The sequence below is a fragment of the Rattus norvegicus genome, chromosome X (assembly GCF_036323735.1).
Source record: "Rattus norvegicus strain BN/NHsdMcwi chromosome X, GRCr8, whole genome shotgun sequence".
NCBI lineage: Eukaryota > Metazoa > Chordata > Mammalia > Rodentia > Muridae > Rattus > Rattus norvegicus.
Genome location: NC_086039.1, coordinates 75389441 through 75417083, shown reverse-complemented (window position 1 = coordinate 75417083; position 27643 = coordinate 75389441). Strand labels below are relative to the sequence as shown.

The 27643-nt window shown below is 39.2% G+C and overlaps 1 protein-coding gene across 1 annotated transcript; it reads left to right on the top strand.

Moving 5' to 3' along the window:
• The first annotated feature begins 1980 nt into the window (after window positions 1–1980).
• On the top strand, window positions 1981–27643 carry LOC120099143 (fibronectin type III domain containing protein 3C1-like). The gene is given in 23 exon segments (XM_039100150.1): window positions 1981–2035; window positions 8150–8227; window positions 8230–8853; window positions 10038–10093; window positions 10389–10528; window positions 12077–12136; window positions 12566–12704; window positions 12899–12952; window positions 13676–13797; window positions 13884–14058; window positions 15053–15139; window positions 15297–15435; window positions 16033–16104; window positions 16783–16901; window positions 17025–17127; window positions 17525–17635; window positions 18679–18687; window positions 20505–21006; window positions 21313–21525; window positions 21882–22048; window positions 22828–22889; window positions 25372–25605; window positions 27566–27643. Coding segments are annotated over 23 exon segments (3399 nt in total).

Sequence of the window (27643 nt, the reverse complement as noted above, 5' to 3'; positions counted from 1 at the left end):
AGCTAGGTAGAAAGGTTAAAGCAGGATATCTGAAATAGCTTCCTATGTGTCTTAATTTGGTCCTAAGAATGAGTATGCCAAAGGAAGGTAGAGTGTCCAATGACTGGGGCTATGACAGTCTATATAGGGTGGCATGACAATCTGAAGGGGACATCTCCAAGATTAAGTTGAAAATAGATCTTTTTTTTTTTAGGAACAGGATTTCAGAAAAATCATGAATATGCATTTAATAGCAGAGGGAGAAGTATTTGGAGGGAGGAAGGAATAGCAGAGGACTAGAGGATGGAAAAGGAAAGATACAATCAAGGGATCAGAAAGCCAATCAGTTCCCGGGCAGTCAGTGGATCTGGGTATTAATTTCTGACTGACTAGTGTGTCTGGTTCAGTTAGTCGAAGGAGTTCTTCAGATTAAGCAAGGAGAGACATGTTAATATAGTGAGTTGGGGCAAGAGTGGTTAAATTAAGGTGGCAAAGATCAGATTCCAAGCTGCCAGAAGTTGCATAAGGGGCTTTGGTAGGCCAGGCAAAGGCCTTTTTATTAAAGCAAGTGATGAGACGCTAAGGAGGTTATAGGTAGGTATGTGATCTCTGGAAATAATTATAATGGCCGACTAGAAGAAACCTTTGCCTCCCTTCCAGTCATCCAGTGGTGTCCTGTCAGGCAGGGTAGAGTCCCACTGCTGAGGCAGGCCAGGCAGCAGTGGACAGCAGGAAAGCATAGTCAGTTTTGTGAGACAAGTGAAGTCAGACCCAACAGGAGGAGTGGATGGAATCATTAAAGCTCTTCATGAGATTGGTAGTGAGGGAGGCAGTCTGGTTTAGCTATCAGGTAAGGACCCGGAACCCATATGAGAAAGAGGAATGAAGATAGAGTGGAGACAGTAGTAGGTGGTTAAACTGGAGAGATGCATGTGTCCATATTCTCTAGGATGCAAATAAGGCACACCAAGGTAGGCCCTATGCACATGGGAGAGTATTTAATAACTAGTGTGTTCAGGTTCCCAGGGTCAGAAGGAGCATCCTTATGGAGAAGGAATAATAGTGCCAATGGGAAAAATCTTGGAGATTGAATGTAGGAGGATCTTTCTGTTAGAATGATCTTGTGTGGGCCCTCTCTCGTGGTCTTTAGAGGGTTTTTTGAAGTGAGAATCAAAACAAGATCTCAAGTTAGGAAGAGCAAGGAGTAGATCTGTTGAGCCAGGGTTAGAGGTGGGAACACAGAAATTAGCAAAGGTCTGTAGAGGATCTGAAATAACAAAAATAAAGACTTATTCAATGACGCAGGACGGTCCTTGATGGGTTGCAATTGAAAGGATTTGTGGGCAAAAGTGGGTGCTAATAAATTAACACAGAAGGGCAATGAAGGAGAGGGTTATAAGGATCCTCAGGAAGTTCAAAGAATTCTAGGCTCAAGAAAGAAATCCAGTCCATAAGTACCTGGAGGAAAGAGCAGGATATATAGTTTTGAAGATTTCATATTCATTGATATTCTCTCTCTCTCTCTCTCTCTCTCTCTCTCTCTCTCTCTCTCTCTCTCTCTCTCTCTCTCTCCCCTTTCCCAGAGGACTGTGTATGACAAGAAATATAGAAGCTTCTGGAAATGTTTAGCCTCTACCAATCCACTGAGGTATTTGATAAACAAATTCAGAGCCATTGTCAAATTGCATGAGAGTCAAGAGAAATGATTTCTCTTAGTTAGCCTTGAGGCCACAAGGGAGAGACATTGGTTAGAAGTGGGGAAAGCCAACCAACAACCTTTGAAAGTGTCAACTACAACTCTACAAGGAAGTATTTGGTACATCTTATGGGAGGAAGCCATAAGATGCACAGTAAGTAGATGAGACAGGAAATGCGGGTGCCTAATATTAGTTGGTGCCGAGACCCTTTGACAGGTGTTACATGTTGCCAGAGAGCCTGTATGCATTCTTCCATAAGAGGGCTGAGATGAGCATGTGTACTAAGAATATTTCAGAGGGGAAAATGGTTGGCCTGGAAAGTATGAATGTCGATCTTGAAGGAAGGAAAAGCTTTGCAGGTGAGGAAGAAACTACTATGTTGTTAAGATACCAGTAGGGTTCGCAAAGATTGGCTTTGCTGAATCTGAAGTGTTCTGGTGGTATGAGAAGATAAATTTGAAATGGAGAGAAGCTAAATAAAACAGTCAGAGGGGCACCTCATGGCACTTGACCAGGTAGCAGGGAAACCTTCTGGAAATGAGGCTGCCTCAGTGAGACATGGGAGACATTTCCAGTTAATAACAAGGTACCCTTTGATGTGAGGAAACAGTACTCACTCCAAGTGTGAGGATTTGAATGAATGATGCCAGAGAAAATGTTAAAAGTGAGCGTAGATGCTAACTGTGGTATTTCTAGCTAGGTGTAGTGCCCCATTGAGGAATGAGCTCTACCTGCTACAGTGAAAGTCCTCTGAAAAGGGAGGGCTCTTGCCTCTGCCTCCCACTGGGGGAACCAGTCAAAATCATCATGGCAGTACTCTAAGATGGTCATCATAGCCAGCTTCCTGGAGAAAACTAACATCACTGAACCTATCCAGAGGTCCAGGAATTGAAAGTAGTACCAATCCATGAGGGCCTATCCATTCTCTTGTAGTAATTGTGAAGCATTTGGGCCACAAGGAAGATGAATTTGTATAGAAAGCAGAGTGGTTAGGGTGGGATGGATTACATGGCTCAAAGGAATGAACAATGGAGAAGGGAAGTGTTAGAAACTGGGAACAAAAGGAGGAAGTGGAGGAGAATGCAGATCATACTGCACAGTGGTAGAGGACAAAGTAGAGGTTGAAGGAACTAGCCTTAAGTGGTGTGGGAATGAGCAGAATGGCAGCTTGTAGAACTTGAAGGTATAAGGGGCCAGCCCTGAAATATAGTTGAATTTGTTTATAGAAATGGGCAACAAGTCAGACTGAGTCTCCAACTGTTTGGACTAGATGGACTAAGGCCTAGTTATGAGCACAGAGAGGTAGAGGTCAGGAATGGTCAGGAAGGGCTGGGAAGCCCAAGGGCAGGAGGTCCTGAGGGCCTGTTTCAGGGTTATAAAACCTTGCTGTTTGTCTGGACTGGAAACCAGATGACAATGAGATCATCTTTGGATGCAGCATAAGAAGGTTGGGAGACAGAAGGAATTCTAGCGACGCTGGAACCTCCAACTGTAAGTAGCCTCTGTGGCATAAAACTGAAAGGGGGTCCTCTCTGACTTAGGAAAAGGAAATGAGTCTAATACAGGAATAATATATCTGGAGGAGCAGGCTGTGGGAGGAGGGGGATTTTTGGAAGGAAGCAGAGACAGAGGAAAGGAGAGAAGAGAAGAAATGACCCTGAATACCACTAAAGAACCTCCCAGAAACAATAAGAGCTGCTCTGAATCTCTGCTGACAACCTTCCAGGTAAGTTGCTGGAAGAAGTTATAGTCAGGGTCAGGTCAAGTGAAGGCAGAAAGAATTCATGATTTGGCTGGAGGAAAATGGTGGACAAGTCAACTTTGAGGTCCAATACGGAAAATGGAGATGAAGTCTGTCTCAGATGGGGGATCTGGGAGAAAATGGTAGACAGTTGACGGATACATGAGTACACGGAAAGTAGGAGACTATCTCCCTTTAAAAGATCTAGGAAAAGGTGGTATGAACATGGGGCTTTCAAATGGCAAGGATAGGCGTGTTGTCCGTGCTTTGAAACTTGGTGGGCATGAGAATATTAAGAAAGAGGTAAAAATAACAGGATTGACACAAGAAAAGCCAACAAGTATGGCAGAAGAAATGCAAAAGTGGGCCTTCCTACCTCTTTCTGGTTCTGATATTAAAATGATCAAGGCCCTGAACATTTGCCAGGTCTCATGTGTCATTCAGACCACAAAGAGATGTTGAATTTATCTTGGAACTGGGTCATTTGTAGATCTGAGTTCCCTCCTAAGACCCAATTTAGAGACATTAAACAAAGGGCACCATAAAAAACATGCTGAAAACATTGGGGGGAAATTTGGAAACCCATGATGATTAGGGGAGTCCAGGATGTTCTGAAGATTCCTCTTCTGTGTCTCTGTCAGAATGTCAGTAAACTGTGGGACATTTCCTGGAGAGGTCAGAAAAGGAAATGGTAGGCATCCCAGTAATAAGGTTATGGCCTCTCAATAAATCAAGTACCCAAGGGACAGACTTCCTAGTCTCCTTGGGATTGAAGCATTGACCGCTTCCAAGGACAGAACAAGAAGATGTCACAATGCCAGACATACCACAGTGGGGAATATAGGGAGGAAATGATGGAGAGAGGTGAGGGGGAGGAGAAGGAACAGAGGAAATCAGAGGAGAAACACGGAAGACAGACACAAGACAAGAGGGAGAGGAAAGGGAGAAGAGAGAGATGAGAGAGAAAAAGAGAAAGAGGGATCCAGCCCAAGGAGTTGACTAGTGGTTAGAGTGTTTGGAGAGGGACTTCATTGTGCAGAGGGTTTGGGGTGTCCTGACCAGGATTCCATACTTCGACAAAGTGTTCAGTCATCTTCATGCAAACACAGAGCAAGGCTGAAAGAAAGAAGGACTGAAAGAAAACAGGGAGAGAGAGCCAATGACTTCTCAGAAAGAGCACAGGATAACCTACCACAGTCAGCAGCTTCCTGGTTGCAAGAAGACCCTGACACTCAGGAAGCAGATCCACAGAGGTGGGGACAGGTTAATTTTGAAGTAAACCTAAGGGGGCCTCTCATCACAGAAGGTGAGAGAACAAATGTCTCTCACAGGCTATGGTTTTATCAAAGATGGGGAAGAGGCTGAGGTCATGTTGGACAAGTAAACATCGTGGTCACACAGAGATGCACAGGAATAATGTTAGTGTTCTAAACTTTGGGAAGTTGACTATGGGAAATTGAAACTGTACTCCACAGGAAGGGGGGACTATTCAAACTGGAGTTTATTGACAGGAGGAGACGGGGTTTAATGAAGGCTGCCACTGAGTCATGTTCTAGTTCTCTCCCAAATCATGGGCAGTTGTCCTAATGCAGGTTTGCTCTGAAGAAGAGTTTGTGTGGAGGTTGCTGTTCCCTCACATGACAGACAGCTACTTTCTTGCATGCAATTGCTCTGTACTTTGTTGATGGACATGTCCCAAGGGACGTGTATAGCTTAGTAACTTTTAGAACTCAGGGTTTAAAAATCCTAGCTAACAACACCAATAACAGGAAAGACTGTTTTGGCCCTTAAATAAGCTGGTTCTTGTGAATAAGCAGAGTGACCACTAGATAGAGCTCTAGGGCTTCCTGAGATGACCAGGAATAGACAATTTGTCATGCATGTACTGACCTTGCTCTGTCTCTCTTTAATCTTCTAATATTCAACCTTAGCTTTAAACATCTCCTTGTGGCTTTAAAGACCCTGAGGGCCTTGTCTAATAAACTGAAGGAAGGCTGTACAATTCCTTTAAGCTTATCTACTATCTTGAAACATTTGACTTGTAAAATGTGCAGCCAAGCTTTCTGATGTGCAGTCACATAGGTGTACTTCTACATGGTTTCAACTGGCCTAGTTTGAAAGTAAGCAGGGTTCTTGAGAGCATGCCTGTATTATCTCACACAAAGGGTTATAGTTATTAACTTTGATAATGACCCTTTTCAAAATTCATAGACAACATAACATAGATAACATAGATAACATAGTCTTGGCATATCCTTCCCCATCAATTTCTACTTCAGTGTCCTGCTGGGGCCAGAGGAGATGCATCACAGAGCAGGCACTACAGTCTAGCCTGGCCTAACTAACCATAGACGAGCAGAGCCTTGGGAACCCACAAATGAAGACTTCTCAAGGGTACCACCTACAACTAAAATTTAGAGGTCATGGAATAGTATAGAAGAATCTATTAAGGCACAAAAGACATCTCTCTCACAACTGAACATCATGTGACCGAGTCATGGAGACTTGGATATAACAGACATCAAAGCATTTTCATAAATTACAACTAGATAGATCTAACTGTAAGTAGCAGTTATACCTTGACATGGCATGAAGGGGCAGACATCCATGATCTGAGAGTGTGTATAAACCCCAAATTTTGTTACAACTGAAAATAAGGATTGTTTTTCTATTACTAGTGACAGTCAAATTTAGACCAGACCCATTTCATGGGTGTAACATGAGCTGCAATGTTCACCCAGAAGGTATTTCTCAAGGCCAGTAGACTTCCCCAGTGCAGTCATAGATGAGGTTCAGTTTCAGCACGCTGTCCAGTCTGAGGCATGTCTCAGTTAGGGCATCCTCTGAGAACAGAAACACTGCCAGCATTCAGAGGTGAAACGATTTTATGACAGAACCATATGCATCTCTTTAGTCAGGCTAGACAAACCTTGAAAGGAAATAACACATAGTTGTGAGGCACTATATGGGAGCCAAGAATCGAACCCAGGTCCTCTGGAAGATCAGCCAGTGCTCTCAAACACTGACCCATCTCTCTAGGCACCTGCTTCCCTTTTTAAATTATTTCTTTTATTTTGAGATTACAATAGAATTGTATAATTTCCCATATACATGTATGTGTTAAACTTTAATAGTATGGGAAGAAGACCTAATATAAAATTTCATTTCATTTTTATCAGATAATATAACTGCAAGAAATGATTCTATGACACAAAGCAAAACTTTAGGCAACATAAGCATGCTAATGAGAGAATACCACCAGAAAGCTGCAGTGAACTTGCCAGTAGCTTTTATAATATACATTTTGCCCAGTACTCATTGGATCCCCTGATTATATTCCATTGCTTGACATGAATTTTTGGTGATTACATCTATACTTGGGCAATAGGCTTTGTGTATATGCAGCAATATTCTTTCAAAATGGCTATTTTAAAGCTCAATGCTAGTTAACTGGAATTCTGTAATGGACTTTGCTTAAAATTCATTAATAATTCTCTTAGGACCTGCAGATGTACCTCTGATAGCACCATCTGGTAATCTGCCACCAATATACCTTCCCCCTGGTTACATATCTCAAGTGGACTAATGTCAATTTTCTTTGGTGGTTAGCTCTTTACTATCTTTTAATATTTTTACTATGTCACTGTATGATAATAGACTTTCTGAAACATGTATTTATTTACTATTACTATTTCTTTAAATTTCGCCTTTAACTAAACCTTTAACTGAAATTATTTCAAATGAATGACTTCAACCAAATGTCCCTTAGATTGCACCATACATGATTCCTAATTGTTTAGCAAACTTATCTTCCATTGCTTTATAGACTCTGTTAATCCACCTTAAGAAATAACATAACACAGACAGCAATGGCTTCTGGTAATGTATAGTCTTGAGTCCTTAAAAGTAATTACAATTTTCAACCAAGTAGTATTTTATTATTAAAGGTCTGAGAAAACTTATTTTAAGAATCCATAAATAATATTTCTTGTGCTCTTAAAATGGGGAGGCAGATAACCCCCCATTATGATTTAAAAAATATTCAATGGCTGTGGAACTACAATACTTGGGAAGACGTCTTGTTATTCTTCCTCCTAGCCTTTGTGTTCATGGCTTGGGAGTTTTGCATAGTGCATAATCCTGCAGTTGCATATCAACATTTAATTCAAAACAGAATGGCTTGTAAGAAAATATCTAGTGCAAGTAAGTGCACACGTGCCTGCAATCAGCAATTTCACCTCAAAAATTGGTCAGTCAGATATTTCTACAAATTTTTAATGACATAATAGGATATGCATAATATTCTCTGCAAGGTTGTTTATAAGCACAAAAATATTTGAAATCATATATAATACCTACATGTGAGTGACTATATGATATATGGAGATGGTGGAGGATTAGAAAACCACTGTATTTGCTCATTTTTTCTGTACTTATCAGTATATTCTAAACACATATACATAAAACATATATATAAATACCAAATACTTGTACTGAAGCAAAGTAAGAAAAACTTTTTTTTTTTTTTTTGGTTCTTTTTTTCGGAGCTGGGGACCGAACCCAGGGCCTTGCGCTTCCTAGGTAAGCGCTCTACCACTGTGCTAAATCCCCAGCCCCAAGAAAAACTTTTAAAGTCAACTGTGATTTATCAGTGTTCTTTGGATGGTTAGGTGAAAGAACGTGAGAGAATGAGATGACTACTAAACTTTATTGCATTTATTTTCTCTCTTAGAGACCTATCCTCACAGAAGACTGAATCATAGCCTGTTTGGTGAAAGGACTGTAACGATTGGAGTATATTCAAGAAAGAAACAAGAGATCACCAATTTGGTGAACACAAGACTAGCTCCACGTTTAGTGACACCCCTTTGATTCTGAACAAAGTCATTGACATATCTGCTCCTTCTGGTACACTCTGTCCTTACACTGTGGATACTGCTCCAAGCACTAACACTGATACCAGTCCTCTGGACACTTACTCTCTGAATACTGTCTTAAACGCTTGCACTACTGACAGCACTCCAAGAAACATGGCTGACAATATTCCAGACACTAACACTACTGACAGAAACATGAGTTCTTCTGGTCGCGCCCCAAGTATTCCTACTTTAAATGCTGGTTTTTACACTGACATCAATAGCAAAATCATAGGCCCTTCCATAAGTACTTACAATGTAGTCACCACTGATGAAACTCACGAACCACCAGATACTAAGAGTATTCCGAGCTATACTTCTGAGAGTGCTTGCAATGCTCTCATCACTGAAAATGCTCAGACCTGCTCCTCAATTAAAGATGGTCTCAGACCATCTGGTGCAGCAACCACTTCTGAAGAAAATCGTGGAGAGACAGAGACTAACATGGGAGCTGGAGTCAATAAGCAGATATCAGGTGAAAAGCAAAAGAAGAGACAGTCATCAAATGCATCACTGAGAGGTAAATCAGGAAGCCCAATTTGTTGCCAATGAGGATGCAAGCCAAATAATTTGCACACTTGGTTCATTTTTAAATAAATTTCTATTAAACGTAATTGTTTATTTAGTCTCTCTGTGTAAGTGAATGAGGAAAATCAGAGGGCAACTTCTGGGAGTTTGTTCTCCTTTGAAAGATGCAGGCCCCTGATTCAAACTCAGGTTACAGTGCTTGGTGGGAAGCACATTTACACCCAATGTCAACTTTCCAGACAATTCAAAATATTAGAGTGACATTCTCTGCTTCTGTTTCCTCTGTAACCCATTAAGCCGTACCTCCGGGTTTCTAATTTATTATTAATTGGCAAATAATAAGCCTAAACTCATGAAGTGACATGAAACATTTTGACACATACTTATATATGGAATATATAAATATGATGTGGAATTATTAAATGAAGCTAAAACAATCATCTCACTTATCAATTTGGACTATTTTTTACGTTGAAACATATGAAATGTCTGTCTCCAGTATTGAAATATACCTTATAATGACTACCTCACCCTGCTGCTCAAGAGCTCCCAGAACCTCTTCCTCCTATATGAAGTTTACTCCCTTGGATAAGCAATTCCTCCCTGCTCCTATGCCATGATTATTATGCGTCTTTCAACTTCATTAAATTCTTCTTACAAGTGAGATCATGACATATTTGTTTTTCTAAGCCTGGCTTATTTCATTTAGTATAATGTCCTTCAGGTTTTATATGTAGCAAATGAAAGGACACTTAGTGCACTCTTAAAGTCCAAATATCATAGGTAAAGTCATACCGAGGCTGCCTTTTAAAACCATGAGGAATGTTAGGATCAATGTCAGTGCTAGAGTGCTTGTATAGTATGCCAAAGGCCATGAACTAGATTCCTACCAACACACACACACACACAACTATACATATTAAATAAAGAAATATGCCCTTGGACCCTTTCTAGTTGTCTTCTAATGAATAATTATACATTTCAATCCTACATAATTTGTCTGATTTTATTTAAATTCAGAAGTTTTGTAAATATCCTATTAGAGTTTATATTAATATAAATCTTAGTTGGGTCTTACTACTTCTCATAGTAATGATATATTTATAATGTGAACTAACTCTATTCTCTTGTTGTCAATGTATTATTTTGTTTGAGGTGTTTTTTTCTTACTTTTAGGACACAATACAAAATATGGAACAAAGCCATGTTGTTTAAACATTGAAAGACCCGTGGTAAGTAACAAAACTGAAAATTTAATGCTCCCCCAACTTTTCTATCTAAACCCTCCAAAATCACTGCTATTTTTCTCTAGAGTGTTTACTACGTTAATATTTTCATAATCTTCTGGAGTGATACATTAACATCCAATGTGGTATCATTAAAGATAGGAATGGTGGCTAACTATTAATGAGTATTTAAGCACATAATATGGGAATTGAACCTAGTCTCAAACAACTAAAGAAAAGTTTGCATTCAAGAGTACATATTATGATTTTGAAGTATACTTCTTGTATTTCTACATTTTAGGTTTCTAATATTCAAACACGATCGGCTACAGTTTCATGGACTCTGAACAATACTGAAAAATATGATATTAATCTTCCTATGACATTTGAATTGGCACTGTCCAGCAGTGGTAAAAACAGAATCTATAAACACATTTATACGTAAGTCTTTTTAATTGTTTCATATTAATTAATTCAAATGTACAATAGAAACATATAGTCATTGTGCCCCAAGTTATACATAGGATGACTTCTTCATATTCTCCTAAATTCTTTTTGAGTGGGGCAAGTTCTTAGTAGTAGGTTACCAAACCAATCCACAAATCACGATAAGGTCAAACTATGTTTTGACAATATCTGCTCACCAGCCAGCCAGTGCTGGTGCTCACCTTTAATGTTAGCACTAAAGAGGTAGAGGCAGGCTGATCCCAGAGTTCAAGGCCAGCATGGTCTATAGAGTGAGGACCAGGACAGCCAGGGCTATACTCAAGAGAAACCATAACTTGAAAACCTAGATGGATGGATGGATGGATGGATGGATGGATGGATGGATGGATAAATACAAATTTATTTTGACACTTTTTCTTCTTTAGTCAGAGACTTGATAAGAAAATGTGATTTTATTTGAAAAAGAGAAAAAAAGAAAAATGTGACATTATGTAAAGTTTTATTTCTTTGATAATTAGCACTTAAAGGTGTGCAATTTAATAATCCCAAAGTACAGTCATCTGTGCTGCATAGCAGAGATGCGGATATGCAAACTTGGCTTGCATCGAAATCTTTCTGTATGACATGTACTTGACAAGCACCACTATCTTAAAAAGATATAACGTAGCTCTCAGTACTGAGAGAGGAAGGACGGTGAAGAGGAGGAGCTACAGCAGAAGGAGGAGATTGCCTGTTTGCTTCCTCCTTGATTACCGTTAGCTTTTGAGTAGCCTTTGCTTAAAACTATCAATACCTTCCATTTTAGAGGGGGCTTTATGGGATCTGGAGGTAGAACAAATTCCTTGGTGTCTGCTCAGGAAGACAAAGGGAATATAATCCCTCTGTTCATGTGACAGACAGGATCTCACCCAGAAAGTGCCTCATAAAATGAATGAATGAACTGTGCGAGAAGTGTGTTCTTCAAAGCATTTGCTATCTGCACTCTAAATTAACTACTAAAAGCAGATCTGTACTAGTATCGTTAAATATATTCAGTAGTACAATACAAATTGACTGCTTTGAATGAGTAACATCATTGCTGGTTTGTAGTATTAAAATTTAATGAATGAAGGGACAAGACAAACTGAGAACTTGTGGGAGCTGCCTTCCTGATGACTACTTTGTTCAGCTCCTTCAGCTTCCTCTGGGTGCAGGTGTGCACATGGGCAGATGACTGGTTTTGCAGATGTGTATCCGCACCAACCGAACTTAAGTAGCTGCCTTAGAGACCCAGAGCAGCTCTGTTGTGTGTCCACTAGATGGTGGAAAAAACCACATACCTCCCAGATCATACCATCCCCCAAAAACTTGATATGCTCCTAAATGGAGGCTACAGCCTACAAACAATACTATATTGCTCAAATATAAAGGGGTTTAAAGTGATAAAAACTTCAGGAATTCTTGTGGTTCTTTATCAGTTATTCAGTTACTATGAGACTAGGACTGGTTACTTTGCTGTTAAACATATGTGAGATCCCATATAAACAAACGTTGTCTTCACAGTGGTGATGGCGTTACTGTGGTCCTACATGATCTACAGCCTTGCACGGTCTACTTCTTAAGGTAGGAACTGTGTCCCACACAACCTACCAGCAGCCTGTAGCCATCCAAGACTCCTTAATCTATATGAATTTAGTACTTAGAATTCCTGAAGGCAGCCTAGCTACTTATTTGCTAGCAAAGTGCCCATAAGTACTCAGATAAGCTACCATAGTTTAAACTCATAAGGCTAGCAAAGAAAGTAAGGAAGAAAAACCAAGAAAGTAGAAAGCAAGTGAGTAGTTGCGAAGAAAAAGGGGATCAGTGAGCATGGGAAGGGACCAAAGAGCTTTAAGGGGAGGGAGGAGGATGGTCATATATGAGAATGCCATAATGAAAGCCGTTACTATGTATACTCAATAAGTGTCAACAAAAGAACAAAGAATAAGTCTAGAAAAACAAACATACAACTCAGGACCTTACCTCTTACAACAATTTCTGTTCCCCTTTCAGAGTTGCAATCATAAGAGATGGAGAACACAGAAATGTGTCTGAAGTGGTTAGCTTCACAACACCAGGCTGTGAACCAGACCCTCCTCTTGCACCCACACTGATTAGCAGAACCAAGAACAGCCTGAACTTACAATGGAAAGTAAGGATTTTACTGTGAAAAGAATCTCAATGCATATCTTAAACTTAAATCTAAATTGTTATTAAAACAAATATCCTTATACAAAATTTTGCAGTACAAATTCACTGCATAAACATATACTCAATATATGTGCAGGATATATGAGTGCTGTATAACAATAAATGATCACAAATTAATCGTTCTGACCTTTTCAGGGTTGCAATGATAATGGATCCAAAATAAGCCGCTTTCTATTGGAATGGGATGAGGTATGGTCATTTATTATTAAAAAGAAATTGTTTTTCATACAATATACTCTGATTACTGTTTCCTTTCTACCAATTCCAGACACCTGCACTCCAGCCCACCCGTAGGCAAATCCACACCTTTGATTTCTCTTTAGAAAATAGGCCTCTCACAAGACATGGGAATAAAATAATAGAATAAGATACGGTTAAAAATGAAACCACAACAGAACAAAATAACCAGGTGACCACAAGAAATTAGAGCTAAGAAAAAACCAAAGGATCACATATAGACCCAAAGACACACACTTGGGCACACACAGAAGTCTCATAAAGACACAAACTCAGAAACCATAATATATACTTAAAAGACCTGTAGGTAATGCTAGGCAATGAATTATATGCCCCCCCTAAAACATTCCAAATTACCATCGAGTTCATTTTGTGTTGGCCAACTACTGCTGGTCAGAGGACCTGCCCTTATCTCTGGTTTGGACATCCTGTGAGGTTCAATGGGAAGAAACTAACAGTTAACACTGTGGGTTAGGGATGGGGACTTGTGTCCAGTTCCCTCAGTCAAGGGACTTGTGTCCAGTTCCCTCAGTCAATGTTAAGAACCCATGTAGCTTAGACCTGGTACACTGGTATCTTTTAAAAATCACCTGAATTTGAATGGTTAATGCTGTGGTGAACATGTGTTAAGTGTGGTATTTTTAAATTTGGTAATATTTTGTGTGCATTGTCTAGGGCATAGGTGAAGACTTCAAAAGCTGTTACACTGGGCCCAGGAAACAGCACAAGCTCTTTAAACTGAGTCCTTTGACAAAGTATTCCTTCAGATTGGCTGCCAAAAATCACTTCGGCTGCAGGTACACTGAATTATTTGCACCACCGGAAAGGCTATCCTACCATGAGGTCCTAAGAATAATGCTTTCATTTCAACTTGTTGTTCCAGTAATTTCAGTGAAACAGCAGTCTTCTATACGTCGGGAAACACGCCTTCAGCACCTCTGCCACCTAAGTTGAAAGAGGCAGGAGTCTACAGTTTGTCTCTAGAATGGTGTGCCCCAACAAACCCAAACCCTAATGATACCCTTACTTATGTGCTAGAGATGGAGGAAGCAAAGTCTGTAAGTCTCCTTTTCCTTCTTTTTTACTCTATGATCTTCACCTCATCTTTCAATAACTTTTTAGACTTCTCACTTGGAAAACAAACAAACCTTGAGTCCCTGTGTTCAGAGTGGAATCAATGCAGAGACAGTGTTGTGTAGGTCTGCATAGGCCTCCTTGATCCCACAACGAGCTGAATGCAAGAGGTCCATGCTCTATTCAGTCTCTATACAAAGAAGCCTGTTAGCATCTTCAACTCCAGGCCTGTTCTAGGTGACTCTCTGTGGCCACACTTATCTTTAAGCACCTTCAAATTAATTCTCAAGTCCTGGCCTTTCTTATCTAGTTTCCTCATGTGTGAGCAACTACTTCCGTTAGAAATTCCAAATCTGTGTCAAAGAGCTAGTCAATTAGTACGAGTTACTGTGCACATGTTACCAAAGTTTGAATTAAGCTCATAACATTGAGATGAGTTCCGGATTGTAACTAATAGGCTACCTGCTTTCACATGTTCTACCTCATTACTTCCTGAAAAAGTGACCTTTGGAAAACAAAAATTACCTCCATTTTCTATTGAAAAATAGATCTTTCTCTCACAGAATACAGTACACCCAAAACACAGTTTCTCCTCCTCCATTTGTCCCAGCTTTTCCAACCTGTGTCTTCCCCAGATACACACAATCCCATTCCATCAGAAAATGGTAGCCCTCCAAGGATGTCAACTGAATATGGCATATCAAGTTACCATAAGACTAGAGGCAAAACCTCATACTAAGGTGGGATGAGGCAACCCAACAAGAGGAGAAAGGGTCCCAGAAGCAGGCAAAAAGTCAGAGACATCCCCTCACTCCCTCTGTTAGGAGTCTCTCAGAACACCAAGCTAACATCATAACATAGAAGCAGAGGACCTGATGCAGACCACGTTGGGGTTCAAAACCTTTCAGGTGGACAGTAAATTCAAGCTAAGCCTTGAATTTAGTCTTTTTTGATAAATTTACTCTCCTGCATTTTTAGGGATTAGGTTTTAAACCTAAATACAATGGAGAGGACCTCTCTTGCACCGTGAAAAATCTTCAGAGAAATACTACATACAAGTTTCGGGTATGTAGCATGACTTATAAGTTGGTTTTTTCTCTTGAAATGAAACTTTATTTGGCAATTAATTCTTGGAGATTCTCATACACCAGGTACTCCATACATTATTAAACCACACAGTAATTTCCATTGATCAATAAAATGATCTCTTTCACTCAAACAGATTTTTGCCTACAATCTGGAAGGAAGGAGCAACCCCAGTAGAGAAGTAAAATATACTACCCGTCCAGCTAGGCCTGGATGCCCTAATAAACCACACGTAGTGGGAACGATCCATGCCCGCCAAGTGACAATTGGATGGGGTAAATAATGCTTCTCTGTGGAAACTTTGTTCTCTCTATACTAGTATTTACTATTGAGAAAACGTCTTCCTTCACTTTCACTAAGCAAATAGTCTCATTTGCAAGGGAACTACTCTGCCCTACAAGTGAGTTTACTTGTAACCCCTATAATGTCTTTATAATTTAATATAGAATTTCCTATTGATGGCTTAACTATTCACAAGTGAGCAAATTGTTGAAGTTTATATCAGTCTGTGGAAAACCATCATCCAAGTAAGATGTATTTATATCCAAAATAAGGACCATGGATAGAAGTATGTGTAACAGGTGAATGTCAACTTAACCAGAATTTATATTTATACAAATTTATTACCTATAAACAAGGTAAATGTTAATTATTCACTATATGCTTTTTATTTTAGTTCCTTCATCAAAATTTGGAAATGGTTTCTAAATGCTTGATGGTTGATAATGCATGTATATAGATTCTATTATGTTTAGGCATTATTATTATAGAGATAGTAATATAACAATTTTTGAAAAGTTATAATTTATGAGATAAAATTTTTATGAACATTTATGATTGAAAGTATCACTTAAATTTATTTCTTCTGTTAGATTTACCAAAAGATAATGGTGAAATGAAAATTTCAAGTTACAGTTTAGAAGTTTGTGAAAATTCAGATGCTGGTAAGTCAACACAAATTTTAAAAGATTTTATTTTGAAATAATCTTATAATCATGTAGAATTTTTTCAAAATATAATTCACAGGTCCAGTACAAATATTTCACTTGGATTCACCAAATAGAGGTGTCTCGTGTGAACATGGGACAATTACCAGTACAAGAAAATCTAGTTTAATCCACACTTATAAACCAAAACCCAGAACATATTTGGATTCCTTTGGATTTTAATAAGAAATTACTATTTACTGGTCACTTACAATTTTTCTTTAACTATTCTGGAAAGAAATTATTTAACAATTATAAAAATATTATTGGGTTGGGTCTGGAGAGATGCTCAGTGATTAAGAGTACTGACTGCTAATGCAGAGGTCATGTGTTCAATCCCCAAGTCTCACAACCATCTGTAATGTGATCTCGTGTTTCTGAAGACAGTGAGTATACTCAGATACATAAAACAAATAAATCTTTAAAAATACTATTGGATCCACTTATTTCCCAAACTGGTTGTTTCTTAGCATACATATGATATACAGATTGCATATATATATATATATATATATATATATATATATATATATATATATATAATTTATACCATGCATACATTAACTATTATGGTGACCTACAACATTTATACATGATTGATGAAGGAATTGAACCAAATTTCTCTTCTTCCTTCAGGGAATCTCTGGAAAATAATCTACAGTGGCACACTGCAGGAATTCCTGTACGATGACCTCCAACCAGGCACCACTTATAAACTTAGGGTCTTTTGCACTTCACCTGCGGGCCAAAGCCGTGTAAGAAACCACAAAGCAAAGTTCTCCAATGGAGAATTGAACTAAAGTGTCCTATCAGTAAATGTTTTCTGACGCTGATCTTGAATTTAGTACAGTAGTAACAACACCTTGTGTTTCTCTCAGCCTTCAGATGTATTGACAATTCAGACACCTGCTCTTCCTCCTGAGTCTTGCAGTTCGCAGCCCTTACATAGTAAAAGCAAGGGAAGGGATGCCAACCTTCTTGGTGAGTAAGGCTTCCTTATATGACTGACAACTGTCCCTAAACTTCCTATCCTGTGACTTTTGATTGGTGCGCATATGTTAATGTTAGCAAGTAGGGTTTCCTGTTAGAACAGAATTGAATAATTCTGAGCACACCAATCATTGGTAATTGACAACCCAACATTTTAATGTCAAAGTCAAGTTATGAAGTTACTTGACACAGTTTTAAAGAGTTGTCTTAACTCACTGTACAATATGTTTTATTGTTTTAAAGAAACACTGCTAAATCCTAGGGACTCCGTATGTAACCAAATGATGGTATTTGTGTTTAGTATTCACAAAACACTGGGTTACATCACTAGTACCAACCTAGATTTGAGGAGAAAAGGGAAACTGAGTAGATTTTACATATTTTGTAGACAATCGTTCTGTTAATGGGAAGTCTGAAGCACCTGTGCGAGGCAAAAAAGCAAAAGGTACTCATCATGACAAAAAGGAGTGCCCCAGCTCTGAAAAGACATGTGCAGTAAGTAAATTGATTTGTGAATACCAATAGTTTCTGGTTAAAAATATAAAACAGAAGTAGAAAAATATACTATGCAGGGATCAGGAAACGTTGATATATACAGAGAAAGGAGTCAGTGGGGCACATCCAGGCCCTGAACATCTAGGCCAACCCACAGATAGACCATTCTATTCCTCAGGGTGACAAAGTTTTTGTCTCAGAGATACCCTTGGCACTGGATGGTAGCATCCCCTTTGGACAATATGAATGCTTCAAGGAGGAGAGGGGAAAGCCTCTCACTGGTTATGGTGGTGACCATTGGTGTAAGGAAACTGCCGTTATCTAGGAGACAGAGTGAATGATGCTATATGTAAGTAGGTATAGAGACTCAGGGTAAATGAACACTGCAGTAGGACCCTGGCAAGTGCCATCTGCCTGCTTAAGGAGAAGGAAGTTTGCCTCTTCCTCTCAGAGAAGGGAAGCAGTTGAGATTCTCATGACATCCCTCATCAATGGGATTCAAACAGTGGGGTGTCTTTGAGGGAGCTACCCTCAATGAACCAATCCAGGGTCCCAGGAATTGGGGTGGAATTGAGCTGGTGGGAAACCTCAAGGGAGTCATCTACTGTCTCTGAGTAATGGTCAGATGTGTGTTTGTCACAAGAAGGGAGTTGTCTGTAGCTAGGAGCAGAGCGTCAGGGATATGGGAGGGAAGGGCTGTCTAGAGCCTGCAGGGTAGAAAACATATCAGACAAGACTGGAGGCAACAGACGAAATAGAGGAGAGGACAGGAAAAAACAACGTAGTAGGGATAGATTGAAGGCTGTGACGCACGACAGGAACAGGCTTTGCCTGAAGTTAGAAACATAAGGTGCCAGCTCTGATAGTTGCCATGAGTTCCTTTAGACAAAGACTACAGGCAGGAGGTAATCAGAGCAGTTGGGCTAGAATGCCTAAGGCCTGCTTGCAAGCACTGAAGAGGTAAAGGTGAAAGGCACTTAGAAAAGAAAGCACCCTTGAGATCGAACAGAGTGAAGTCAGTTTTTGAGGGGTCTGTGAGGTATGAAGGCAGTCAGAGTAAGAGGCCTGGGTTCATCTCCACTAAGAAGAATGTATAGAAATCACTAATTTCCGGATGAAAACAGCATTATTTTTACAAACAGAGAATAATTTTACATATATAAATGTGTACAAATGAAACTAGTCCTCAAAAGTTAAAAGTTCTAAACCTGAGCCTAGGTGATATAAATAACCCTGAAGTGATAAAGGAAATTAATTCTATATATTAAAAACACTCAGGGAGTTGGGGATTTAGCTCAGCGGTAGAGCGCTTGCCTAGCAAGCGCAAAGCCCTGGGTTCGGTCCCCAGCTCCGGAAAATAGAAAAGGAAAAAAAAAAACACTCAGAAATTCCAGGCCCCAAAAGGATTCACTAGAGAATTCTACAAATCATTTAATGATAAATTAACAGTGAGTTTAACAGTCTTCCTTTCCAGAGAATAGACACTAAAATAAAACCAGAAACCAAGGCAAGCAAAATGGCATGTACACGGAGTCTCGACTACTACTCAAGGTTGAAATTCTAGGATCCCTAACACTCAGAGGATTTGCTCCAACCTGAGGAACAGAGCAAGAAGCTCTGTCTTTAAACTTTTACTTCTCTACCGTCAAAACAGGATGAAAGTGAACTTAAAGGCTGGAGGATTATACTTGTGAAGTACGTGTGTGTGTGTGTGTGTGTGTGTGTGTGTGTGTGTGTGTGTGTGTGTGTCACAAAGGAATAGCACCTAAAAGTATAAACACCTCTCCAAACTCAACAGTGAATTGAAACATCGTTAGGAAATGGGTAAAGATTAGTGAGCAAAGAGAATATACAGATGGCAAATGAGTGCAAGAAAAGAGGGTCAGCAACATTGACTATTAGGGAAATGCACCAGGAAACACCTTTCCATCTCTTTCAGACCGCCTAAGCTAAGGAGTAATTAATGGTCCAACGAGTGCTGCCTGAGACATGAGGAAATCGATGTTACCAATGTGTTACCAATGAAAAGTATAGCCCTTCCCAAAGAGAGCACAGTAGCATCTAACGTTTACTTGTAGGACATAAAACTAAATGTAGCTCATACATCCTTCAACAAATGTGTGGTTAAATAAACTATGATACACCTACACTATGACACACTGTTCAGTAATAAAAGTGAATAAATTATTAGTATACACAATTGCTGAAAGCTCTCCACACCATTGGCATAACTGGAAACTGAGCCTGCATCGAAGTTTATCTGTAGCACTTTTTAATTTATATACTATTCTGAAAATGTCAAAATTGTAGTAATGATGGCTAACAATTAGTGGTTTCCAGAGGTGAGGAGATGGACAGTATAGGAATATTCTGTGGCTATAAGAGAAAGACACAGGAACCTGTAAGGAAAACTTCTTAAAATTGAGGATTGGGGATTTAGTACAGTGGTAGAGCGCTTGCCTAGCAAGCGCAAGGCCCTGGGTTCGGTCCCCAGCTCTGAAAAAAAGAAAAAAAATTGAAGTAGTCCTAGTCACTGGATAAAACTTAAATACTCACACAAGGGAGTGCACACAATTCTGACTAACACGAGTGGGTTTTATCAATGGCGATTTCCTGGTTGTGGTGTTGGTCTATACATATTGAAAACATTGTCTCCAGAAGAAAATAGGTACAGAATATATATATATATATATATATATATATATATATATATATATATATATATAAAACTATAATGTCAAACAACATGATAATGAATGCTTTCCCAAGGAAACTGAAATTGATTAACTGGATGGTATCGAAACAGAGATAGAAACTCAAGCATGAAGACTAATAGTGAACAGCTTAGTGTAGTGGTAGGTGACATTTTAGAGGTATAGTTTTCCAAAAATATCCACATCAACACCCTCAACTTTCTTTCCCTGGTGTGCTCACTTCTCATTCCTAAAAATGCAGCTTGCGAGTCTCACCTTTTATTCCTGCAGCATAGAAACAAAAGGTTAGAATATGAGTCTAAGACTCATGGTTTCCCTATGCCACAAAATGGTCCATGCACAGAAAATGGTTGAAGTGAATTGCTAACAAAGCATGTGTTTTTCAGGCTGTAAATATAGTTGGGGTTGGAATGTTTGGAGGAACTGCAAAAGTGACAACACCTGGAACGGTACCAGCAATGGTTCCAATGTTACAAGAAGTTGAAAACAAAGTGCCTGCCAAGCAGTCATCAACTTGCATAGCTATCCGGTGGGAGGAGCCAGACTGCCATGGCTCTCAGATCACTGGATATAACATTGAATATGGAGATAAAAAAATCGTGACTGTCAAAAGGGTAACCGAGTATGTTCTGAAAAATCTACAACCTAATACTACATACCGGTAAGTCACTATATCTTATTTTGGGTACATGAAGAGAGTGTTGAGAATTTTGAACACATACACATTTGTGTATTTCATACACTTCAGATGCCTTTTGAAAAGAGTTCTACTTAATTGGTGAGAGTTGATAGCAACAAGAGCCCATGTCTGCTTGCCATCAATATTCTCAATAGTAATTACTTCTTGGAAATCTGTCTTGTACTCAGTACCATCATCATTCTAATATAAATAGAGTGGGTTGGCGTATATGAAGAAAATAATTTTATTTACTAAATATCAACTCATACGTTTTACTTTTACCACTAGAATCAGAATTCAAGCTATCAATCATTATGGACTAAGCCCTTTTAGCCCATCAATAAGATGCAAAACCAAACCACTGCCACCAGAGCCTCCACAGCTTAATTGTGTGGTCTACGGACACCAGAGTCTCAGACTCAAATGGGGCACAGTCTCCAGCAAAAAGTCACGTGCGATCTTTATCAGCTACAACTTACTAATGGAAGACCGATCTGGCAGGTAAATACACTTCCCAATTAAAATCTACTGCAGTAGAAAGAAGATTAAACTGTTATATCCTGTCGGGCATGCTAGATCTCTCTTTCTCTGTCTCTGTCTCTCTCTCTGTCTCTGTCTCTCTCTCAATCTCTCTCTGTCTCTGTCTCTCGCTCTGTGTCTCGCTGTCTCTGTCTCTCTGTCTCTGTCTCTGTCTCTGTCTCTCTCTCTCTCACACACACACACACACACACACACACACATGCTACCATATTGATTTCTATTGGCCTTTTTGTTGTTCAATACTGGCTTAATTAGACTTCTCTGGGCTTCAGTGATGACTATAACACTGCCCCCGATCTTTATCTTCTTTCTCTCAGGTTTTCTGTCATTTACCGTGGGACAGATGTGACTCACAAAGTGCAAAAACTGACTGAATATACACAATACAAGTTTAAAATCCAGGCGTGTAATGAAGCCGGGGAAGGACCAGAGTCTGACATCTACACTTTCACTACAACCAAGTCCCCACCAACTGCACTTAAAGGTAAATGGAATACACACAGTAGCCATTTTACTGGTGCTTCTACAGAACATACATTGAATTGAGACGTAATTAGAAAATAGGAGATTAAGAGAGGAGACCCGGTTCAGAAAGACACAGGCTACATGTACTGTCTTATGAAAACTCTTCCTTCTGAACTTTTATATCAATGTGTTTAGGTGACAGTAATTCTTGGTAGAGGCCAGGACACTAGAAATCATAAGGTAGAAGATAGGCTCTCAGGAAGGGGTACTGAGGGCATCAAACACATACTATGGAAGGGGGAAGGTTGGAGGTGGAGACGTCCCAGTAGCATGAGAGAGTAGGAAGCTGGATGAACAGCAAATTAGGAAATTAATCAATTCTAAAAGGGCATGAGAAGGCCATGAGGAAACCTGTTATTTTGTTTGCTGACTAAAAATTAAATCTCATGGCTGGAGGGTTGGATCAGTGGTTAAGAACACTGGGTGCTCTTCCAGAAGACCAGGGTTTGATTCCCAGTGCCTGCCTACTTGGAAGATCACCAGTGTCTTAATTCCAGTTCCAGGGGACCTATTTACCCTTCTGGCCTCCATAGATTCGTGGCACAAAGGTGGTGCAGACATTACCTTTCATGCATACGAAACACCCACACATGTGAAATAAACAGTTTAAAATTTTAAAAATTAAATCTTACAATAAAACTAGAAGTATTTTTTTAAAAATTCACTACTAGGAAAATTCCACAAAAATATGCTTAACTGGGGATTTAAAGGGCAATGTAAGATTCTTGAAGATTTCAGCCCTGGTAGTGGTGGGGCATGCCGTTAATCCCATCACTCTGGGAGCCAGTCTCATCTACAGAGTGAGTTCAAGACTGCCAGGGCTTCACAGAGAATCCATGCCTTGGGAACCATAAAAAATGGTTTAATAAAACTCCCACAATCAGTATTTTTAAATATCTTAGAGATCATCTACTTTCACCATTACACTTTTAAAAGTAAGACATGGAGCTGAAGCAATGTCTCAGACTTTAAAAGCACTTGTTCCTCTTTCAGAGGACCTGGGTTCGATTCCCATACCCACTTGCTGGTTCAAAAATATGCATTCATTATTCCAGTTCCAGGTCATCTCCTGCCCTCTCTGACCTCTGGGAACACCAGCATACACACTGCTACCCATAGATATCTGCAGGCAAACACACATAAAATAGAATTAATGATTCCAATAAAGCTTTAGAAAAAGTGTGAGACATTGAGTCCCACAGATGGGAGACACTCTGAGGAGTAAAGTGCGATATGTATCACACTAACAATGAGTACGAGTCTGCAGTTCTCAGAACCTTGGACTTGAGGATTGCTTTTCCATTTCCCAGTTGGGATGTCTGCTTGATCCTGTCTTTCCTCATGAGTCGACTCATTGTTTATATTTACTCCTTGTGTATTAATGTTTCCCTTCATTTACAACTGTGAGAGGGTGACAGATCCCCTGTAACTGGAGTTACAGACAGTTCTAAGCTGACATATGGATCCTGCGAATTAAACCTCGGTTCTCAGAAAGAGGAGCCAGTGCCTTAACTTTGGACTCATCTCTCTAGGCCCCAAGTTCAACACTGATATGAAATCATTCCTCTTTAGTATCCTGCTAACTGAAACACATTCAATTTAAATAATCGTGCTTAGATGACAATAATGCCTTCTTCTGTTCTGACTACCGTCCCTATATGTTTAAGTTCCTTTTTCTTAAAATATATAGAATAGGGGCTGGAGAGATGGCTCAGCGGTTAAGAGCACTGACTGCTCTTCCAGAGGTCCTGAGTTCAATTCCCAGCAACCACATGGTGGCTCACAACCATCTGTAAAGAGATCCGATGCCCTCTTCTGGTGTATCTGAAGACAGCTACAGTGTACTTATATATAATAAATTAATAAATCTTTAAAAAATATATATATATAGAATAACATCATGAAATAAATTATCCGCTCCTTTCTGTCTCACATAATTGCTGAACCCCTACAATAATGCTTTTATTAATACAAAAACACTTCTAAATGTACAATGTACTATATAAATACAATGCAGATTATTCTAGAATTAAAGAGGCACTATTAAACTTTGTATAACTTAAATAGAAAAGCACTATTAAGTTATAACTTTGTTAAGGATCTTCTACAATTATGGTGCTTCATGGTATAACAAAATTATTTCCAATAATAATTATAGTTTATAGGGTGTGCTAGTACATGCCTTTAAAGTCCGCAAAAGATGGGCAAAGGCAGGTGAATATCTGTGACTTCAAGGCTGGTCTGGTCATCACAGCGAGTTCCTGGCCAGGCACTACAACATAGTGAGACATTCGCTCAAAATACATAAATATCTTTCTAAAGTATGTCTATGTACTTTATATATTAGGTCTAATTGTTATTGTAATGATTGTGTGATTGCATGAGTCTTTTTGCAATGTATTCGAAATCATTTAAGAAAAAAATAGAGCCTTCTAAAATGTAATATTTTCCCCAGCACCCAAAGTACATCCACTGAATAACAACTGTTGTGAGATCAAATGGGAGACTTTGGAACCAATTAAAGGTGATCCCATTGTGTACTGTCTTCAAGTCAATACCGGAAAAAAGGCTCATCAGGTATATTGTCTCAAATTTAGTCTTTAACATTTTGCCAGGCATGGCAGTACTTTTCTTTATCCTCAGCACTTGTTGCGTATAGGCAGGAGGATACAGACAGCTTTTCTTGACTACCTAGCAAGTCTGAAGGTAGAGACCTTGCCTTAATAAAATGCCAGGTTGCTGGAGGACCTGCCTTTGATCCGAGGATTTGAGAGGCAGAGGCAGGTGGACCTTGGATTTGAGGCCAGCCTGGCCTAAGGAGTGAGGAGTTATAGGATAATCAGGATTAAGAAATTGAATTATAGTTCTATGTCCGGTTGAGGGTTGCCCTTTTGGCAGAGAGTAAGTCATTTCTAAAGGTGTTCAACTAAATCTTATCCCAAATTCCATCTCATCCATAAAATGTATGTCTTTATTTGGAGACAACTAACTTACTTATTTCATTGAATTATGCAGTATCTCTTGCTTGATTCCTACTAGCCTTAACCCATGGTTCACATATATAATGTATTTAAGCTTTAAAAGTTGTAGGGTTTGCTCTGCTTTGTTGAATAAAATTATCTAAGCAATATTGAATCCCCTCCGAACATTAGAAATATTGAGTTAAATTTTTCTTTATAATGAACATATTCATGATATAATTTTCATTTTGCTTGTTATAAAATTCTATCTACTTTGAATTGAAAAGGAAACCATAATTTTCATTTGATCCTTTTTCCCTAGATTTACAAAGGACCGAACACTTCCTTTTCCTTTTCAAACTATGATGCAAATTCACGCTACCGCTTCAAGGTCTGTGCAGGACGCCAATATGAAACCTCCAATGGTCTCCAAGAGCTGTGGGGGCCATATAGCCCCAGTGCTCTGTTCTCGACCTATAAGCATCACTCAGGGCATGGCAAAGGCAGTGGGGGTAAAGGAAAAGGCAACCACAGTGAGAAAGGGGAAAAGTGCAAGGTAGGGTTTGCACTTATTGCTGTTTTGTGTGCTGTTGCAATTCAGTTCTTCTCATTCATCTAGTCTATGATTAGGAAAAAAGAAAGCAAACTATATCACATTTAGAAATCTTAGAGACATCTTAATGCTCACGTGTATACTTAATGCTTATAGTTAGAAAGTAGATACATCTCAATGATTAATCATATACTTAATGCTTATTGATGCAAAGTAGTAGCAGAAAACAAACAAAACAGAAACCAAAATATTTTTAAAAAAGCACAAAAACCGCTATATTCACTTTACAAGCTTTTATGACAGTAGAGAGATTTCTAAGGAAACATGTACCTTCAATTTTACCATTTCCATTGTTCTCTCAACAAACATTGCCTTGTTATATAAAACTCAGTTATTTGTGGAAAACACTTTCTGCCTTCATTTTCAAGTTAATATTTTCAAAGAAAATTAGGACTATGAAATGACAACACTATTTTGAAACTATTTTAGAACAAAATAAGAAAGATCACTTCAATCTGTCCTGTTAACGCCCACATGAAGTAATAAAAATGTATCTACCAAACTTCTTGTGTATGCTTATTTGTTTAAAATAATACATTCAGCCATTGTTTTCTACTCTGATAAAGACTTGGGGAGTTTGTTAGGATTCACTAAAGAACAAACCTTGCAAAATATATATTCGTGCACACACACACACACATACACACAGAATGCCTAGGAGCATATGTGGTCTGGATAGTCCAACACTGATTGTCTCCTGACAAAAACGTCAAGAACTATTAGTTCATCCGCAGGGCAGATGTCTCAGCACTCTCAGTCTGGTGCGCGTGTCCCTGAGGATTCCAAGAGAGCTGCTGGATTTCTGATTGCATTGGAATCATGAAGAAGTTGAATTTAATATCAGATAGCAACAGGATAGATAAACTTGCCAGAAAGAGTAAGAGAAGGCAGGCAAAAGAAAACAACACTTCCTTGTCCTGTGTCCTTTGGTGTAATCTGCCACCAGAAGGTTTGGGCAAAAGCTAGGATAGGTCTACCTGCTTGAAATAATCTAATTAAGAAAATGTTTCCCGGGAGTACCCAGCACCTTGGGTTTTACTTGACTCAAGATGCAGTCATTGTGACGACCAAGATTAGCCTTCATGCATTGTAGTGGGGAAATAGTACTTTATAGCACTTTGCTGTAATAGAAAGTAGGCAAAATGGAAAGGAAAATGTAGAGAATAATTCTATACCATTGTAAGCTCTTTAAAACACCCTGTCCTGGCTACCTCCCCATTGCTATTGTCAAACGTTGTAGACATGCACAATCATATGCATTCATATAGACACAGAGTGTTATCTTTGTTTTCTCTTACCATAAATGGATTCGCATCCACTTCTAGTTAGACACAAGCATCTCACCACCGTTCCCACAGTTCACCCTCCATGAACTTTTCTCAGAATAGGTCAAGAAACTTACAGTCCTCACTGAAAATGTTTAAGATGCTATTTCCTATTTCAGTGGTTTTAACACTGTATGTCTTAAATTCATAATGAAGGTATCAGTGTATCTGGTTTTATGTGGAGGTACTTGATCTACTTGGACTTGTGTACAGCAAACCCATAGCCAACATCAAACTAAATGGAGAGAAACTTGAAGCAATCGCACTAAAATCAGGGACTAGACAAGCCTGCCCACTCTTTCGCTACCTATTCAATATAGTACTCAAAGTCCTAGCCACAGCAATCAGACAAAAAAATGAGGTCAAAGAGATACCAATTGGAAAGGAAGAAGTCAAAATACCACTATTTGCAGATGATATGATAATATAGTTAAGTGACCCCAAAAATTCCACCATAGTACTACTAGCCCTGATGAACAACTTCAACAGAGTGGCTGGTTGTCCTCTGTGCTGGGAATGCCTTAGCTGCTACTCAAACTGACAAGTTGGACTGCTTTTTACTACTGCCTTGTTGCCAGCTATCTGAGTGTGAGGATGCAAGCCGAGGGTGCTGGCTGTCCCATATCACAGGCATGGCGGGTGGCAGCCCAGACTGA